Genomic DNA, 21382 nt, shown 5'->3' with positions numbered 1-21382 from the left:
GCATGCTCTCACCTTGCTGCTTCTGCAGCTGTGAAGGCTTTTGTTTTCACTCCCATCTCTGTGTAAGTGAAGATAATCTCTACAAAGAGGCTTGATATTGACCTGTCATATCACGTGTTGCTCATCAAGCACTAAAGAAATTGAATTTCATTTTATCTGTTATCTGGAGAGTCTTATTAAATCATCCTGTAGTTGAGAGGTTGTATGGGGTCAACAGGTTCTGTCTCTTTCACCATCTAGCCCTCTATTGTTAACCTTAGGAGAATTACTAAAATGTTCTTTATTTTATCACATAAGGTTGGGTTAAATCTTCTTGATCCAGAAACTGTTGTGATTGAGTCCCACATGCATGTAATTCTTTTGCATGGTTTCTGGATAAGGATTGAGGATTTAGTAATCTGTACAAATGTAGAGATGTCTTATCATTCTGGTTTTTCGGTTGTTTTGGTATTCTCCCAATGCTTCTGTTTTTAATTGGTTTGATGAGACTAAAACTAGTCAGATGGGATAATAAGTCTGAGTCAACAAGCACTTGGTAGCATTTGTGGGCCAAGACACAAAGCAGGGGTGAGGAGGAGGGGTATAACAGAGGTGGATATTGCCAGATGTCAAAAGCAAAGGGCAGAGGGAGATGCTGGCTGTTAAGTAGAGGTGGAAAGGGGGTGGAGGTCATAGCAGCAGCCCATGGGCAGGCATGGTCTGGTAGAAGGGAGCCTGTCATCATTACAGGTGTTCACAAGAATCTAAAGGTCAACCTTGCCACCACCACCACCACCACCACCAAATCCTCCATATTGCTCAGCTTTGTTGCTGAGTTTCTGTTCAAAGATCTAACTCTGCCAGTCAGGATGTTCATATCTAAGAGCTTGATGCAATCACAGGATATTGTATTTCCTGCAACAACAGAAGTCCTGCATACTTTCTGCTGTCACCACAAATAAACTCTTTCCAGCCTTTTGTCTGATGGAGAAAAAGGCTTGAAAAAAATAAATAAATTATGAATATCATCTCCCCAAAAAATTTAAATTTTAAATGCAATATTTAATGCAAAACAAAACAAAACAAAACAAAAAGCTGTTTTATTCAAATTTGAAGGTCTTAATCAAGAAACCTTTCTAAAAGAATAAGCCAAATTATTGTTTTTTAAATAACATGTCCTTATGCTCAGATATTCAATTAGTGTCTGGGCACTGTTATGCTTTTTCAAACTTGTTCTAGGAAAACCTTTAAAAAAACTCACCAAAACTTCTTTTTAGAAAAGGACTGGAGTGTAGAATTGGAGTTAGAATTTGGGTGGGAGCATTGGCACATACACTGTATATGAACTCTATGAATTGCTGCAGCTGGGTGTCTGATGGCCGCCAGTGTCCTGGCAGTTGGTTTCAGCTTTCTTCTGACCCTGGCAATAATTTGCTTTGTAGCCTTGAACAAGCTATTAACCTTTTTTGTGCCTCTTTCTCTCTACAGAAAAGTTTTAATACCACTTACATGTCTCATAGGGGTAATTGGTAAATTAATGTTTGAAAAATATTAAGTGCCTCCTGCCATCATTTTTGACACTCCAGTGGACATGTTAGGGATTGAACAGGTATTTTGAGAGCTTCTCTCTTTGTCATAGGGTGCCTATTTGACCCGGGTAATTCAACAAAGTAAGAACTCATGTCCTTGAAAGTCCATGTATTTGGGATAAAAGTTCTAGGCGTGACTTAAAGAGGAAAGATGGGAAGACAAGACATGAATTGAATTATTGGGATTTGCAGTACTCAAAGAGTATCAAGAAATCAGAAGAGAATGCATTAATTGAAATGAAATCCCTCTAGGACTAAAGAAATGTTTCAGTGAAACGCAAACCCTAAATTGTGATGGGAAATGGAAAAAACAAGGAGATGAACACTATTTGCTCCCATCAAGACCAAAGCTATTCTTAATGAGATGGCTGAGATGTTTGGGAAGCCTACTCAAAAATTCAATAGTGCTTTATCTAAGGAAAGTAATTATTCGAAGATTGCTTTTTACTGAGGTGTTACAGATGGAGACTTTGTGGTGTGGTAGTTTAAAACAATTGGTCTTTACCTCTAGAGATTCCCAAGATGAATATTGCCCAGAAGAAAGAGTAAAATTGTGTTTTTAAAGCATCGTTTTAGGAGCAGTGGGACAGTTGGCAGAGTTTACTAAAGCTGTTGAGAGACTCTGCAGACTTTAATTACCATCTCAATATTGCAGAAGTTGTTTAATTTCTGCCAAAGAAGGGAATAGTTGTGAGAAAGTGAGATCACACTCTGTCTTTCATTCTTTCCTTTTTGACAGGTGAATAAAGGATGCTTTTCAGTATCTCCTCTGATGCTGTGACACATTTGTAAAATTTGCATAGAATTGTAAAATAATTTTTCTTTAAGTTTAACAAAGCTTTTTTTCTTCTTCTCTCTTTAAAGTGCTATGCAGCATAATGTAAATGCAGCCTAAGTCTTGTCATGAGAGATGCAAGATGAAAAAGTTTTCTGTTACTGATTGGTTGGCTTCAAACATTAATAGTTTTCAGACTTCATGGTCAGGCACCAGGTGTTACGTTGTTTTAATTCCAATAAATTTTGAATTCAGGTTTTAATTCCATCTCTAGTGGGAGTGGTTGCAAGCACAAACTAGAGCAGGAGAAAAAAGATGAAATTACTAAAATGAGAAAAATCTTTCCATTTCAGAAGGAAAACTTAGCCTTTAACACATTTCCTTGAAGGATATGTTTACTCTTCTAAGCCTCAAATTCTGAATCAGAGTATGTATAAGTTTTACACTGTCATTCATATGAGAAAAGGGCTGATTTTGTATATGTATATATACATCATGTATATATATAATGTGTATATATACATATATGTATATATATACACACACATATATATATATTTATGTATGTATGTATTTGTCTTAACAGTTCTCTTTGTGGCACTTGAGTGTGTTTAGTTTTTCCCCAAGTGCTTGCAGTAGCCGAGGGATTACTCATTCTTTGAAGACCCTTGTCAGCTCCTTCAGTGGATCTACTGTGTTGGTACTTTTTTTCTTTCAATGACCACCTCACACCTCTCTCTACTTGCTAAAGCACCAGGCACTGTTTTCTCTATAAAACCCTGTTTTTTCTCCTTCTCGTCAAGTCTCTTATCTCTCAAGGACCTTTTCAATGCTATCTTTCAGTTTCAAATGTCTATTGTTACAGCACAGTGTGTTCAGAGAGCTACTACCCAGGAAGTCGTCTTATTTAATTGCATTTTTCACTGTATATATGATAAAGAAACTTAATAGCAAAGGTAATATATGTGCTTGTTCAAAATGAAGAAAGGATACATCATGACAACAAATAGGTGTAATTTTTAATCCTTAACATTCATCATGTTGCTAGGAATACCTTTATGTTATATTTAGAATTCCATTGTTTTGATGTTTGAAACTAAATGTTTGCAGTTTGTCTGGCAAACTGCATGCTGAATACATTACACTGATTCACATTTCCTTATTTCAATATACCATCTGTGCTTTTGGCTGGTTTTTGCCTCATTGGATCTCATGCAAGTTACAAAGAAGTTATACTCAGAAAGAGAAATCCTTCAACTTCCTTGAACAGTCTTGACTGTTTTGACCTTAAACCAGCAAGGACACAAGGCTGAAGCTGTATCAATCACAGTCTTTATTTTCTCTGGTGAGGAAGCATGTACTAGCAGGGTATATTTTCAGTGAAACTCTTGTATATACAGACATGGTCATGATTTTCATTGTGTAATCGTTTTAATTAAGTTCAACGATAAAAGTTACTCTTGCATGAGGAATGAATGCACTGGAGAGACAGCGAAAGATTGATGACAGCTTGGGGAGCATCACGTACTCTGCTGGTGGAGATGCACATGGGGAGAGCAGCTGATCTTGGGGAGCAGGTCAGAGATTACTTGCTCAGAGTAGTCATGGTTTTGGGGTTTTGAAGGCATCGGGATACAACGCGAATATCCCAAAGCACTTTTTTGTGCTATTTCTGAGGGGTTTTGCTTGAATGAAGAGCTTCATTACTAAAATAATAAACACTAATTAATATCTGCATCGTTTTTGTAACTGCTAGTTTAGTAAGGTAATTAGTATAATTAGTATACAGCATTGCTTGGTGACATGATAAATCATGATGTAGTAAATGTTCACTCTTTACCATTATGATGTATTATCTAATTTACGCAGGTGAAAAAAGGAAAAGAGTAAGGGGGAAATTAAGAAGGGAAGCCAGTAGTGACAGCTGGGTGGCCTTTTGGTCACTCTTCTTGCATCTGTTGCTTGTGTTCTCAATTGCTTTGAATTGCTCTGCTGATAATTAACTATTCTTTTTCTCACTATTGCTGTGTCCATCACTGAATAAAGCCAGCAAAGACAGGACAAAGAGAAATGAAGTAAAAAAATTTAAGCAGTGTTTTCTCCTCCTGTGCAAAGGATGATACTTGCCTGTTTGTTGAGTGCTTCCTTAACTCTCACATTCCTGAATGCACCATCTACCAGCTACAGTTCAGTGCCAGATGAAGAATGTTAACATTGTTTTTTCATTATGCTCTCTCTTCTAGAACCTATGAGAACACCGAAAACACTGAAGATTGCTGAGATCCAGGCCAGACACATCGCTGTGGACTGGGAATCTCTGGGTTACAACATCACTCGTTGCCATACTTTCAATGTCACTATATGCTACCACTACTTCTGTGGACACAACGAGAGCAAAGCAGACTGCTTGGACATGGACCCCAAAGCACCTCAGCACGTTGTGGATCGTTTGCCTCCCTACACAAATGTCAGCCTCAAGATGATCTTAACCAACCCAGAAGGGAGGAAGGAAAGCGAGGAGACCATTATCCAGACAGATGAAGATGGTAAGTTAAACGTTCTTATGGAAATTACATCCAAGTCCAGTCTAGGCAGGTGGAAGGAAGTGACTTTGTGTGTTACAATATGTATCATGAAGGATGGAAGTTCTCTTCTATCAATGTATTAATTAGCCCCAAAATGGCAGCTATGAAAGTATCATAGCTGTCACACTGCATATGTAGCCAAAACTGTCCATGCAGCACAAGTCAAACTGGATGTCTCTCTGTGTGTCTCTCTCTCCAGAAAAAGCGGCATGGTTTCCCAGTCTTTCAAATACTGTATTAATGCAGGTGATGAGAAACACATGGTGGTGTTAGACTTCTTCACAGTATTAGGCGTAGTATTTGAAAATTAATCCTGTAAATAAAATCTAAATATTGAGTTCAGTGCTTAAAGACTCAATTTACGATTTTAAATTTCTAAAGCAAATATATTTGAACAAAAATTTATGTTGCACATCTCAGAATACAGTATCTATTAACTATTTGAAAGCCCCCTATCAAATTAAAGTATTATTTTGACAACTTGGGAATTAACTCAGTGATCTGTATGGGTCCTTTCCAACTCCAGAGATTCTGTGATTCCTCTTTAAAATGCTTTCAACAAAGTTTCAACAAGACAGTTGAATTTACCTCAGTTGTGAAAAAATAAACAATAGAGGTAGACGTGCTAAGAGTGACACATTCAGAAGTTAGGCTATGAATCTTGGTATCAAAGATATGAAAATAAAAAATTATACTTTTCCTTAATAATATTTAAAACGTGGTAACAAAAACAACTTTTGTTTCTTTTTCTTATGTTTACATTTTTGTGAAAATACCAACAACAGCAAAATTTAAATAGATACTTCTACTGGTAACATAAATAGAATACTTGGATTGATGTAAGAATGTAGATAAACAAAAAGGTAAAATTTAAAAAGGTAGCGTGTTTACTTGCCTGAAGAATAAATGAATGGGAAATATAGCTTTATGTAACAATCAGAGCTAGAGTCTGGTAGTGCTGTTTTTCCATATATTTTCAATTTTATTAGAAATAGAAGAGGAATATATTTCCTGTTGCAATAAAAAGAAAAAAAAATTCAAATAGGTAGAATATGAGGAGCTGTAGAAAACTATAGACACATAGATGCATCATATGAAGACTTACTGACAAGTACTGTGTAGTTGCTACTTTCCTTGAACTTAAAAAGAGTAGTAGTGATATTGTTTAAGTCCATGGAAAATGGATTTCTTTTCCTTTTTCCCTGGGTTTCCAATGGAAACCTTTGTCTTGTTCTATGTGTGGAGATGGCAGATGGTCACTGTGTCAGTACAGGAGCAGAGTCAAATGAAAACTTTGTCTCCCAGTTTTGTTGTGGATTTTTCTTGGAAGATGGTGCACATAAGGCAGGTTTTGGTCTCAAGCTAACACACCAGTGTGCTGTCAGTGAACTCGAGCTGAGTTGGCTTTGGTGTCACAAGTAGCGTAGTATAGAAGATGCCTCACCCAGTGAACAGAAGTTGCCATGGTACACTGTTTGAAGCAGATGTTGTTTTCACAGGGGAACTAATACATTTCAAAAGGTATCTATATTTAGTTGTGCTGGTGGTAATAATGCTCGTGACCTGAAAATAGCCTCCTGTGAACTTTACTCTGTGAAAAAAAAAATGAGATTTTAATTTTGTGTTACTGGTTGATTGAAAGTCTGTGTGCCATGACTTCAAAGTTCGGGGCTTGCAGACAGTGTACAATACTAAGAGGTTCACACCTGAGTCTTTCCTTGAGCTCTCATAGCAATAGAAAACTAAATCCTGTAGCTGACTGCTTGTGTACAATGCTAATTTAGTTTCAATCTGAGTGATCAAGTATCTGAAACTATTTCCAATCACAGTTTGAAGCCTAAAGTAGAACTTGGACTAAGAAGATGAGAAGTCCAATTATGTGTGTGATTCTGTGCCCTACATTTCACATGTGGTCAGATGAAGCTGCGTTGTCTTCATGGTTTTTGCAGGTTTCTAGTGTAAGCATAATTTTAATTATATCATGGAGACATTATCAGTGATTCATTTTGGAGAAGGAATATAGAGGAAATAGAGTGTGGCTCTGCATTTTTGCAAATAACATTAGTTAGAAGTAGTCCCTGATGACATGTTTATCTGAAACTGTGCACTCATGTTGTATACTTTTCATAAGTAGAAACCTTGAATACTTCAGATGACAACTGATAATTAATTTTTTTTAGTTTTTCTGTAGTGTGGGATTCTTTCCAATGGTGTTGTTTTGTTTTGGTTTTTTTTCACAAGGTACTGCTAAACAAGCAAAAACTTCATAGACTCTTGGAGTTTGAGATGCCTACATCATGTTTTCCTGTCTCCCTTCCCCTCTACCATTTTGCCCTCATCTTCTGTTTTTTCTCATACTTCCCCATGCTTCCAAGCTGTCCCTTTCGTGTCTTCAGTTGTTTTTGTTATGTTTTAATTTTCCTTTCATCTCACTACACTTTTTATGTCAATTCCTCCCTTCTGCAAGGATCTTTACACTTTTCTGAACTTCTAGGATTTTCTAAAAGCAGAGGACTTTGGACTTTTACAAGGCTCTTCTGTGAGACAGGGAGAGGATCTCTGTTTGTCTTTCACAAAGGCTCATGTTTATGTAAGGCTGTGCAGCTGAGCTGGGGGTCTTTCAGAAATGGTCAGATCTGTCAGAATGCTGAATGGTAACTCAGTTGCATATGATACCTGGAACAGAATTAACTCAAGAAGCAATTAGTAGAAGAATGAGGTAAGATTCAAAAGCTGAGATTCAGATCTTTGGAGCCATGGCTGACCAATGAGAAAAGTTTTAATAGCTTGTAATTCAATATCTGCAAGACAGCAAAAGCCCAGGAATACCATGACAGTCTGAAAACAATCTTTCTATTGACCAGAGCTAGATCTGAATACTTGGTAGTTTCAGTATTTCTATTTAGCATGGGAAGATGGAATTAATCTTTAAAGTATATTTTAGTACTTCCAGGAAGTTGCATTCCATGTAAAAATAAAACCCCTGAATGAGACACTGTTTAACAAGTTTTGTGAAAAGAGGATGAAAACAGGGAAATTTGTGTGTGTTTTAAAAGCTAAACATCTTTCACTTTGGGGAGAAACCACACAGCTACTTAGGTTTGGAAAAAGCTCTTCTGAGTACACAGGCACTTGGCATTATCTGTGCTATGGCAGGGACTCAGTGCTTTTCATGGCTTGTACAGAAGATGTACACTGTTTGAAGAATTTGATAAAGGAAGTAGAGGAAGGCTCATGCAACCTGGGGCTGCATACATGCTGGGCAAAGACAGTGTTTGGCACTTTGAGACAAAGTACAATAACCAGCAGTGAATTTATCACTTAGCATGAATCATCAGCGTGCACATGTTCTTGGAGCTGCCTGTTGACTAGAGCGCTGCCAACTCAGAGGGACCCTTTGTAAAAGCAGTGGATGAATGGGATTAAAGCAGATAAATGCTTCCTTAATTTTTAATTGGAAACAGATGCAAAAGGCAGTGGATTAACAGGAGTAGTGACATTAGCCCTGAGAGAGCAGCCACAGAGAAAGCAAATTGTGAAGCTCAAAGTATTCGAAGGTGATTTTATAACCAGTAAAGGAGTGTGTCATGTAACAGTAGGCAAACAACTAATTGAAAAGGATCACTTGGAAGAGAAGTATCCATTTTGGGGCTTAAAGTATCAGAGAGCTTTGGTCTGGGGCAAAGCATGTGCTCATTGGACACAAATGAGGTCCCCTGATCTTTTGGAGGCTGTGGCTCATTCTGCTCCATGCAGAGATATTGAGAGCTATGAGGCAGGGTTAAGACACCAACTGTCCAATCATTACTCATGTTCCTGGAAGAGCTCCAGCAGGCTTACCACTCTGGGGAAGAGCAGAGGAAGAGGAAATGTTATAATTAGAAGACAAAAAAAGAGGAAGAGTGAAATGCTTTGCATACTGTCTAAATGTGTGTCCTGACTTCAGCTGGGATAGAGTTAATTTTCTGCCTAGTAGCTGGTACAGTCCTGAGGTTTGGATTTAGGATGAGAATGATGTTGATAAAACACTGATGTTTTAGTTGTTCCTAAGTAGTGTTTATACTGAGTTGAAGACTTTTCAGCTTCTCACACCCTGCCAGCAAGAAGGCACAAGAAGCTGGGAGGGGATGCAGCCAGCACACTGACCTAAACAGGCCACAATGACGTTGCATACCACGGAACATCATGCTCAGTGTATAAACTGGGGAGAAACCTGGCCAGGGTTCACAGCTGGGGAAACAGCTGGGCATCAGTCTGTCAGTGGTGAGCAATTGCAATGCACAGAATTTGTTACATACATTCTAAATCTTTTATCATTGCTATTCTTATTATTTTCTTCATTGTTTTCTGCACCTTTCAGCTGCTGAGGGAGGAGTGAGCAACTGGCTGGGTGGAGCTTAGTTGCTGGCTGAGGTTAAACTATGACACTGGGGCTGGAAAGGAGATGTCAAGTGGAGCATGTACACCACTGTCAATATAAAATCAGGTTTTTTTCCCAATAATATTCAATATTTTTTTTCTTTACTTCAAATAGTCCAACTTTGAGGATTTCCAAAGAAATAATTTTTTGTCACCACCTTTTCTGCAAATGCTCTTATGGTAAACACCAGTAAGAGCAATTCTGGTTTTGTTTTTTCCTTTCCAATAGACAAAATTTACTTTTATTTAAAACTTGGTCTCCAGCTGTAGTAAAGTGTAAAGTAAAAATGGCAAATCCCTCAGAAAAAGCCAATGGAAAGGTGAACCATTTTATAGTTTCTGGTAACATTTGACCAGTAGGAGAGATTAACTGTCACCATCTCCTGAAAATGAGCATCTACTTTGAGACAAAGGCTGTAAGATTGCTGCTAATCTGCTGCCCTTTTTGATTACAACAAAGGAATTTTTCCCAATATAACCCTATATATTTCTGCACATAACTTTTGCCACAGAGCATAGTAATTCTGTGCATGGCTTTCACAGAGTATAATAATAATAATAAAAATACTCTGTTTACATGCACTTTCATTATTTTGTAGCAGGAAAACTGAAGCAGTATAAATTCATTTTTATAGTGGTTGGTGTCAGTTAATACATTGTTTTTCCAGAAGTAATGTATTGTAATATAAATTTCCTGTTAAGTCCATGTAGAACAACATTTAAGTGACACTATTTGTGAATAACAATTTATTTGTGACTGTGACATAATTTGATGCAAATATATTGGTCTAAAATGAATTGGTGTAATGTCAGATTGATGGTTTGTACTTTCATTATGCATAGTATTTATAAAGTCCATCATCCCACATGCATATAGAAGAAAAGATTATCAGCTATTCACTATATGAATATATAGTTTTATTAAAAGAGTTCTGGAGATGCATGTAAATCATGAAAGAAGAGCTTGTGTTGTTTGCACTATAAAACCTTGCCGAGATTCCCTTTGAATTTGTTTTGTCTTACTTTTTCATATACATGCATTTTATGTTTGTATACTTTTTTACTGTTGTTTTGCTTGTTTTGGTTTGTTTTTGCTTAAATTGAAAATTTTTTTTCTGATCTCCATATAGTTAAACCCACCTAAATTATTTCACTTCTTCAGAAAAGTGTAAATCCTGACTTGTTGGAAGTTTAGCATAGAATAATTCATGGGAAAGAAAGTGTGTTTACTGTTGCTGTCACTGAGAGATGGTGGGGTCCCACTTCACAAGGTCAGCAGATCAGAATCTTTTTCAAGAGTGGGTGCAGAGGCCAAAAGGTCTGAGTTCTACTCCTCTAGAAGCTACTTATACTTTTTGAATGATTCAGATGATAATGTCAAGTAACACACTTGTAATAGTCTTGTGTGTTTTGATTTAAGTGTAAACTGTGTGGAAGTCCAAAGGAAAGAGTGAGAGCTCGTGTAGGAAAAGAATGGGAGCTGGGATGCCAGCAAAAGTGTGCTGGGTGATGGAGCTTCTGGAAATGCTCACACAAGCCTGCAGAAAGCCTTTGCTGCTGTTTGTGAGGAGTTTTCTGAAAGCTATTATCAACACAGGGATGACATTTACCTGGCTAGTTTTGATCCAAGTCCTTGCTAAATATCATAGAAAGGTGTATTGGGTCTGGCTGAGCTGGGGCTCATTTTCCCTCAGCAGCCCTCACAGTGCTGTGCTTTGCATTGGTACCCAGGAAGGTGCTGATAACACCACAGGGTTCTGGCTGCTGCTGGGCACGGCTGGCACCGCATCGCTGCTGACTCCCAAGATTTTCCCCCCAGCAAGGGGCTGGGAGTGGGGAAGAACCTGGGAAGAGACACAGCCATGCAAGATGACCCAAATTAACCAATGGGCTATTCTGTGCCATATGATGTCAGCTCAGATGTAAAAGCTGAGGAAGGGAGAAGGAATGGGGGGAATTCTTTATTTTACAATTTTTGCGTTCTGGAGCAACAGCATGGAGCACATGCTGAAGCCCTGCTTCCTGAGAAGTGTCTGAACACTGCTCACTGGTGGGAAGTAGAGATTAAATGTTCCCCTTTGCTTATGCATGTGCAAACTTTTGCTTTTTTGGATTTTTTTCCCTCTTTAGTAATCTGCCTTATCTCAGCCCACTAATTGTTTTCCATATTATTTTCTCTCCTCTGTCCTGCTGGGAAGGGGTGTGAGAGAGCAGTTTGATGGGCACTTAGCATCCAGCCAAGGTCAATCCACTACAAAAGGGAAGGTTCTTAACACTCTTTGGGAAAGGTGAAGTTTAAGGCATTTCTGAGGTCCTTAGTTGCAGGACTTGCAGGGAATAGACAGCAATGTCTGCCTACATGGAGAAATGCAGTTTGAGTCTTCAGGGTAGTGTTACCAACAGGTTACCTTGCTGTTGTTCTTTTGTTGGTGGGGTTTTTTTGCTAGTTTAGGGATTTTTTACTAATTTTGGCCTTTTTAAAATTTCTGTTTGTAACAAATACTGATCTAATAACAAAGACATAAAAGAACAAACAAGGATGCTAAGGAATCCTTTTGACTAACCTGAATATATTCTATTCTTTAAGAAAATTATCTTACTCCTGCTTTTCTCTCTCTCTCCTCACTCCCTTTACCCTTTTGGTTAAGCAGTGCAATTAAAAGACTTTTTTTACTGTGGCTAAACTGGAAAATGAAAAAGAAAAAATAACTTCAGACCATCAAAATGTGTCCTTCAAACTATTCTTAATTTATATTCCTTTTTCTGGGCACTTGAACTTTTATTTATTTATTTTTTTTTAATTCCAGTTGAGTTCTCAAATTATTTAAGTTTAAATTCCAACATTAATTTTTATGAATTTGTGGATGAGGTTTGTAGGAATTACTGTACTCTTTCTCTGGATGCTTGCTTTCTTTTTCTTTATGACCTCTTTGAACTGGGATTCCAAGCCAGCTGTTCATTACTGTGATAGCTTCTGTTCTTGTACCCATCCCATGCCAGGGGGAAGAGAAGCATGAAACTAACTGGGATCACGTAATTCCAGTCACTTTAACATTGCTTCTGCTGCCTTAAGCATCAAACTTTGTATTGCAGGAGAAGAGACAAGTCATGGAATGAGATGAGCCTAGAGGCTTCTCCCACCTTGGTGTTTAAACCAAAGGTGTAGGAGGATTTATGCAAAAATCAAATGTAGGGCCCTACACCCAGTTTCATCTGAATATGAAACATTTCTTTTTTAAAGCACCGCACAGAAAGTAATTTGCATATTTTTGAGCAATCATGTCTGTTTTCTTTTAACCTCACATACTTTGATGTGGTTTAACGTCAAATTTCATACACTGTGCGCATGCCCTGGTGCATACCCATGTCCTTTCCCAAACACAGATATACATGCACACACAAAAAATCATGCATGCATCTCCCAAGAAAAATGTCATGTGCAGCAGGGTACATTCATACCTCTTTTGAGATGTAAGGAAATACTATAGGGGATTCCCATGAAAAATGAAACATTGCCTACAAGAAGTCTCTCAATGACACAAACAGCACAGAGGGGCTGTCACTGCATGTCAGCCTTCATCCACTGCCTGGTATGTCCTGGGACCCTGAAGAAAAGCACCAGCCTGTGATTTTAGTTAACTTCTCCTAAGCCTTCTTATGACAGTTAATGAAGGTGTTCTGCGAAGCTCTCACCTATTTACTTCTGGACTTTTTTGACTATTTAAATTTATTATTAACGTGCCAAGTTATGTTGCTTGTACCAAGGGTCAGATCATTTATAGTTTGCATGTAGACTGAAGTAAATTTCACTGATGTGAGAGACCACTCGCTCTTTCCTGCTGCTAGCACTGCACCTGGCGCTTCCTTTGATCCATTGGATTTTAATTTATTTTTGCTCTTTGTAAAACTTCAATATCCAAGGAGTGTCATGCATAATGAATATCCAAGGAGTGTCATGCGTAAGGCTCACTGAAAGTTGCATTGGAGAAAATAGGCTTATTAGAAGGAGACAGAAATATATGTCAATATATTAAATAGAAATGACATTTTAGATCGAAAGACTGCAAATTTGAACAACTTTGTCTCTTTGAGGAGGAAGGTGTTTCATTGGGCTCAGAGTTTCTCCAGGCGGTCCCTTATGCTCACCCCCTTCTTTCAGCATGTGTGCGTTCAAATCTAGGTGAGCTGCTCTGATAAAAAGGAATTGTATATGTAGGTAAAAATATCTTGTAAGCTGTAATGGGAGATAACTAAATGCTTTTGCCCAGTGTTGATGGTATTACCAGGTGCTGTGAATCACTTGGGCAAAAAGGCCTGAGGTGACATTTCAGCCTTGTTATTACACCAGGGATATTGGTTCAGTTTAAAAAAAAAAAAAGAAAGTAGGGTGATCTTGGTGTTGTTCAGTTCAAAGCTTTGAAAACATCTCTTATTGGAAAGATTTAAAGTAAGCAGTCTTGATCCTTCTGCACAAGAGGAGGTCAAAGGCTGAAAGAAATGGCAGCTGAGCTGCTGGTGTGTTTCCCCGTGTTCAGCCCTCTCTTTTAAATGAGAATTTGTTTTAAAACAACAAATCATAAGAAGATGTGATTGAAAACTGTTTTGTAAGAATTTGTCTCCTTTGGAAGAAGCTGTGTAACAGAAACTCTGCCTTGCCTTTGATTTTTTCCATTTAAAAGAATTTTAGAACCGTGTAGCCCTTGTCCTAAGATACGCATATTACAGAGTTCAGTGATGTTCCCTGAAGTTGTAATCGAGCTTGAACTGTTTCCCCTGGCTATACTGAGACAATTTGACTTTGCATGGAGTTTTGAAAACGGTATGTGGGGATAACGTTAATGTTTCAACTTCATGCTCTCTCTGCACTGCAAATGACAAAATACACTTTGAAGTGCTTTTTCACACACTGCCTTTTGCATGCAAATGAATAGTAATAAAAATAGACCCATGCTCACTTTTTGGTTTTAATAGGATGTTCTGTCATCTCTTTAGTTTTCCTGTCTCTTGAATTTCCTATTTTTTAAACTTACATTTTGTTTGTAGTGCCGGGCCCTATACCTGCCAAATCAGTGAAAGGAACTCCTTTTGAAGATAAGATCTTCCTCAACTGGAAGGAACCTGTGGATCCAAATGGCATCATTACTCAGTATGAGGTAATCATTAAACACCTAACAAGCACAGGATGGGGCTAGGGAGGTGCATCAGGAGAGGTGGCTGACACTGGGTGTTTATGCTCTTTAAGCTCCTTTCATTTACTGAATACATGATTTTCTGTAGCGGTTGGATACTCACAATTTGTAATGATGGTGCATATGACTGTCCATCCCTGTCAACTGCTTTAAATATATTTTATTGTTACTATATACCATTCCAAAGCCATGACGGCCATGATCTGCAGAATTTTCTTCATTGGAAGCAAAGGTTACGAGAAAAGTGAGATGGTAATGAAATTTGGAGCAATGTTTTTTTAGCTTTGTTAGATTTTTAGATATCACCTTTTAAGAAAACCTCCATATAAATTCTGTTTAAAGTGTATTTACTATATGAGCCTTCTGGGGACCTCCACAGGAGGTTAGCAGGTAACCTGATTTGAGCAACAAACACCACACTTTCCAGCATTCTTCTTTTAAAGGAACAAAAGATATAATTTTGCGTATTAGTGAATTATTGGAAGGCAAACTAACAAACCAAAAAAAAAACCCTTAAAAATCTATTTATTTATTAATTTACTGTAGACTAAATTCACTAAATACTGTGTGTTAAACCAGGTATGCAGCTCAACCCCACTCAGCCATTTGCTGACTTTTCCTCAGAGGAATGTAACAGTGAAATTTTCCATACATAAGCTATGTAAAAGCAGTTGATTATGAATGATTGATTATGAATGGGATTAAAACAGATAAATGCTTCCTTAAGTTTTAGTTGGAAACAGATGCAAAAGGCAGTGGAATAACAGTGACATTAGCCCTGAGAGAGCAGCTACAGAGAAATCAAATTGTGAAACTCACAGTGTTCGAAGGTGATTCTATAACCAGCAAGGGAGTGCGTCATCCAACAGTAATGAGGAAGGGTGCCTGCCTAGCCTTACTTGAAAGGCAAACTCTTCAATAGTGCACACGAAATCCTTATTGGTTAGGTGCTGGACTTGGCACTGTTGGGTTAATCGTTGGAATCAATGATGTTAAGGATCTTCTCCAGCCTAAATGATTTTGTGATTCTGTGGTATCCCCAAGATAAATAGGTAGCTAGATGAGCATGTCTCTTTTCTTTCCTTTCCAGTCAAGCTAACCTAAATCCCTTGTGTCAAAACTTTTAAGACTTGTTGCAAAAATTGTTTCCCCAGGTGAGCTATAGCAGTATACAGTCATTTGATCCCGCAGTTCCAGTGGCAGGACCTCCACAGACAGTATCTAAGCTGTGGAACAGCACACACCACATCTTCTCTCACCTGCACCCTGGAACCACTTACCAGTTCTTCATACGTGCAAGCACCATCAAAGGGTTTGGACCAGCAACTACCATCAATGTAACAACCAATATCTCAGGTAAAAACAACAGCATAAAGAAAAGACAGGGAAGGGGGGAAATGTCTTGTGAATATTTTTGTATGACTCAAGAAATTGTGAAATGCTTAAGAAAGCCCCCACACAAAGTCCTACCATGTTAAGAAATTATGTTACTAAAGATGCTTCTGGGTATGCTCACCACAGGGTAGCATACGCTCAGGGATAAATCTTTGCATGAGGTGCAAATTGTTCAGCTGTAGTTGTGAAGTGGTTTTTTTGTGTAGTCCAGTACTTTCATCCAAAGATTTTCAAGTGCTGTGTAAACCTTAATTAATTAGGCCTGCAAACACTCCACAGGTCACTAAGAACTGCATCTGTTTTGCAGGTTAGTGAAGTCAGGTGCAGAAAATTACTGACTTACTGAAGGTGACACTACTTAGCAGCACACAGCTGTAACAGGGTCAGGTCAGTTGGGACAATGTGTGAATTTCTTTTGCCAGATTCACATAGGTCTGCTTCCTTGTGCCTTTATTAATTTATTGCAGGGCACCAACTTTGACATTTTTTGTCTTAATAATGCACTGTAAACTCTAGAAGACAGTTATGTCAAATGAAATGTTTTGGTATTTTTATTTTCTTAAATTTCAATGTTATTCTCAAAAAATAAGATAGTGGCTTTTGCAGTTGATAGTGGAAGATAAGTCAATGCTATATTCAGAGAAACTTGATTTTGTGACATGGTGACTTTAGAGCTTGGCAAAGATCAAAGAAGTCAGCCATTTACAAATTTAAACAACACAAAGCAGGATATTTTCCTCATTATCTGTCATGAAACTCAGATTGTCCTGTAAAAGAAGCTAATAATGTAATGGAATGCATGCACCTATGATTTTTGTGGGATACAGTTCACGTAGTCTCCTCACAGTACATGAAAACACACGCATAAATCAAAATGAGAGAAAATTCAAGGTAGATCTCCTTGAATTGTGCAGCAAATGAAATGCTGTAGTTGTCATGGCTAACTGGAACAGTTTGTGGAATTCCACCCCAGCACATAAGCACTAGCACTCCTCCTACCCCTGTCCCTTCAAAACAACCCAAGCAATGCACCAAAAACCACCAAACAATGTGTTCTGTTCTGTTTACATAGCTATTAGATTGTTTTGAAGTCTGATCTTTTACTCAGATTGTTTCGAGGGTTTCTTCACAACAAATTCTAGTTCATAAATTTTCAGATATTATGGTATGTGCATACTTGTCTTCTAACCTCTTTGTAGAAGGGGAAGAAAAGAGGTATATATCTTGCTAGCATGTATGATATTTCAGTATTTTGAGAAAAAAAAAGTTCCTCAACGTGTTTGGATTATTTAAAACTAATGTGAATTCAGGCTTCTTCAGATATGCCCTCTTTTTCCACACAGAAATTTCAGGAATTTTGTCCAGAATCCAGTATAGCACAACTTTCTAGACAGAGTATGTATCTTGTTAGTTGGCAAGATGTGGTTAATGCTAGGAAAGCTCAAAGGCAGACTGTGACACCCCTTGTATCTGAACTTCAGTCTGTTCTTCTTTCTATCTTGCTTTATGCTGAACTTTTGTCCAGTTCTATTCTGCATGACTGGTACTTTATATGGAGTGATGCATGTTTCAGAAAATGCTAACTTTAGTTTAATGAGGGCTGAAATTATTCCTTTTAACTAAGCTTACAAGTGGTTACTGTGATTCTAGTGAACATGGTGTAAGCAGTAATTTTAAAATTAACATTAAATGAACATTAATTCTATAAAATATTATTTCCTGAAATAAGAGCAGGTTTTGTGTTCATCTAGGATCTAGGACTAATGAAGCAAGGCTTTTAATCTTTCAGGGCTCTTCTATCTATTGATATAGTACTGTAAAATTATAAATGACTCAAATGATTCATGTCCTGCTAGGAAACATCTTTTTTTGAAAGTTCATTTTGAAATATACATGCTTCATTAATGATTTTATAATGATACAGCCACGTATTTAAAAAAACCACAAACATGCAGATAGTTTTCAAACATATGAAAAATTAGTAATTGTTAGAAATCTATTCTTTTCTGATTTGCAGAAAATCCTGTTTCTTTCCTTGCACTAGGGCTGAAGTCAGTAACAGTATTACCAGTGAGGACTGTAACAGGGAGCAGATTAAAGGTGGATGGTTGAAGTAATTGCCAACACCAGCCATCCCACCCACAACAAATATTGCTGCCATGAAGGCGTGACAGTCTGACAGCCCATTAGTGCATCAATTCCTGAACTACTTCTGGTTTTGACTTTGATTTTGTTCTTTCATAGTGGTTTTGAAGCTGATTAATGAGCGGCTTGGCCATCCATAGGAATGGGCATGGGAATGGATTCCCTGATCCAGTTCTCGCCCACAGATGCATGTCTATATAAGTCAAATTTTCCTGCACACTGGTTGATATTAGCATTGTTGTTCAAGAGGAAATATGAAAGGTTCTTAAATTGTTCAAGGCAGATGGTAGAAGCTGGGTCTTTGACGTGGTGACTGTTGGCATTTGCAGAGTAGAAAAATTGCAGCAAAAAATGTGGGTTTTATTGTAGTTTAGGGTTTCTTGTCAGTCACCTCCTCCCTTTCTCTCCTTCTTGAATAAAACTGCTTCAAGTTGAGAGGTGTCATGATTTGATCGGAAGTGGTTAGGGACAGTGTTATCAATAGTTCATTAAATCCCATACATGCCACAGTAAAAGACTGTGCCTGACTGGAAAAACTGTTTAAAAATACTCACATGGCTGATAAAGGTTGTGCCTTTGTTTTATATCCAAGCAGCCACAACCTCAGAAAAAATCTAAATGTTTTCACTGATTTGTTTCTTGTTCTTTTCCTTCCTGCTCAACATTAATCAGCTCCCACTTTACCAGACTATGAAGGAGTGGATGCATCTCTCAATGAAACTGCTACTACAATAACTGTACTCTTGAGACCTGCACAGGCCAAAGGTGCACCTATCAGGTAAAAAAAATAAACCAAGAAGAGTTAATTTTTTAGTTGAATATTTGTTGTGTCGTTATATATAGAGCTGTTCATTTCTGAGTGACATTCATTTAACATCACTATTTTTTTTTCTTACCTACACCTGGCTTGCCAATAGATGTGTAATTAAAAAAATCTGGGGTTGGCAGGGTTTTTTTTTTAAAAGATAGTCATGACCTGAATCATTCAGCTACCTGACCTGTTTGATATAAGGTCCCCAGAACCACCTTCTAGCCATTATAATTTCATTTTACTTTCTCACAGTGCCTCTGAAATATGATGCTGAAAGGTGTTTGTCAGAAGGTAGATTTCAAAATAACACTTCCACTCCAGTGCTTCAAAGTCAGCTACTCTATAGCATATGTATGTGATTGGAAAATTGTAAGCTGTGGGGAAATGGGAGCATAATAGTGATGAATACAAACTATTTGACCTTTTTCTTCTGAGAGCGCTTCTTACTGGGATTCATGTAGCAAGCTATTAAATTTTATTTGGCATGTCCTCTAATCATATTAAAATGTTTCATTTATGTTAACTTTGAGGGGTCTTTCCCTTTCTGCTCTCTGTTGAGAGATAATTTAATTTTGTTTGCAAAGATTGGCCCACATCCTGATCTTTACTTCTACTTGTTAGTGTAAAAATTTTATGATATTATTTGATTCCATTTGTATTTTACTGATGTGGCTGCATCAGCAATATTCAGGGGCAGGGTTGACTAATTGGGGGTTAATTAGCTGCTGAGCATCAGAAGGTTTTCGTGCTATTACCCTTGTGACATTTTAGAGAAACACAGGCTAATGCATTTCATTCTGTGTTACATTAAGTCCGCTATCAAGGCTCAGCTGATGCCAAGTCACGTGCCCAAGCCCTAAAAGCAGAGGAAAATTAACTGTCTCTTAAGTCTGTCTCCATTAAGAGGAATGGATGTTTTACAGGAATGTTGTGGGGGATGATTCACATACCTATATGCATTTTGATGTGCTTATCATATAATCACTCTTATGATTGATATTATCAGGTTATTTATTTATATTCTGTCATAGAAGATGATCCAGATTCATTCCCTTTATAGGAGATTTTGATGTGTTCTATTTAAAATTGTAATCCCACAAATCGTTTGTTTCTGAGAAATTGCTCTGGGGCAAACCTAGGATTTTTGGGGAACAGGGCTGCTTTCAGTACAGGACTTGGATTCTTAAAATATGGATTTTTTAAAAAATTGATGCCGTGGAATCCAGACTTGTGGTCTGAAAATGCTCCCAAATCTTCAGGTGCTTGAACTTGCTTCACTGTATGCCTTTGTAGGTGCTTTTAAAGACTTCCAAATGACCTGCTGCTGTTCCTGATGAAAGCTGTCCTTGTTTAGGAAATGTGATGTCTGTCTCTCACATAATCCATGCCACATCCTTTCAGTCTTGTGTCTGGCCACCTGAGGGAGCTGAGGCAGATGCTTGCCCAGAGCATGCCTGCTGGACACCGCTGGGATCTGCTGATGGCAGTGGTGCACATCGTCTTTACAGCAGCTGCTCCAGGGCACTCCCGTGCTGACAGCAGCAGGCTTCCACCTTCAATCCCACCACACCTCTTCAGGGGGTCAATCTTGGGTCCTGGGTTTCTCTCCTGGAGGGGTGGTTCCTTTGTGAACTGGTAGCATGATGAGATATGGCTAGAGAATTATTCATGCAGCTAGAAAATGACTCACCCTAGCTCAAGAAGTTCTGTCTCTCTGCTCCGTACTCGCAGATGAAGAACTTGCTGCAGAGTAAACCTCACATTTATTCGGTCAGTTTTCCTCACAGCATCCTCAGTTCAATGGCATGAGCTTGTCACTGTGGCCTATAGAAATGGCAGAAAGGACCTATGTACTAAATGTTAATAGATGGTTTGATAGTGATAGTTTCACAGAGTATTAATAACTGTTGTTTGACTGTGTTCTCAAAAAAGCCTACTTCTTTCTTCCTTCCTTTCTGTCATCTTCCCTCTCCAGTTAATTTCTAAAACCTAACATCAAGTTCCTAACATCTAGATGCCAAGGAAATAAATTCTTTACCATAACTGGAGACTTGGGCTTTATTCTTAGAATCAACCAGGTGTTTTATTCCTTACTTGGAATGAGAAGCATTCTCCAGGGGAATGCAGAAGGCATGGTGTTATTACCTTTTCTGAAGCTATGCATATTGCAGTCAGGTACTTTTCAGCAGCTTCTTAATAGGGAGATAAATGTAGCACACTGAAATTCTGAATTGATTCAATGCATTTTGCTAAACTTTATGATATATTTTAGTGAAGCTTCACTCCATCCATACTGCAATTTTGTTTCCTCTAGAAGCTGGATTACTGCCATAATGAGTGTTACTAGGTAGGTGGGGAAAAATGGATCACCGTGCCTGGAGGTGTGATAGAATAGAAGGGACTCAGATGCTGTTCTTTATCCTGACCCTGAAGAATACAGCTGGCTTTTTGAAAAGTTTTTTTTTTCTATCCAGTCCTGTAATCTCCGGAGCTGT

At 38.0% G+C, this 21382-nt stretch overlaps 1 protein-coding gene across 15 annotated transcripts in view; it reads left to right on the top strand.

Moving 5' to 3' along the window:
- The window catches only part of PTPRK (protein tyrosine phosphatase receptor type K), a 382329-nt gene that overhangs the window by 285218 nt on the left and 75729 nt on the right, over positions 1-21382 (top strand). For all 15 annotated transcript variants that reach the window (XM_038130591.1, XM_038130596.1, XM_038130594.1 and 12 more), the window contains exons 8-11: positions 4587-4889; positions 14391-14500; positions 15691-15892; positions 18749-18854. In XM_038130591.1, the coding sequence (XP_037986519.1) occupies positions 4587-4889; positions 14391-14500; positions 15691-15892; positions 18749-18854 (721 nt within the window). The remainder of the gene's footprint in view (positions 1-4586; positions 4890-14390; positions 14501-15690; positions 15893-18748; positions 18855-21382) is intronic.

Source organism: Motacilla alba, chromosome 3 (assembly GCF_015832195.1).
Source record: "Motacilla alba alba isolate MOTALB_02 chromosome 3, Motacilla_alba_V1.0_pri, whole genome shotgun sequence".
In the NCBI taxonomy this organism is placed as follows: domain Eukaryota; kingdom Metazoa; phylum Chordata; class Aves; order Passeriformes; family Motacillidae; genus Motacilla; species Motacilla alba.
This window is presented reverse-complemented; position numbering and strand designations above follow the sequence as displayed.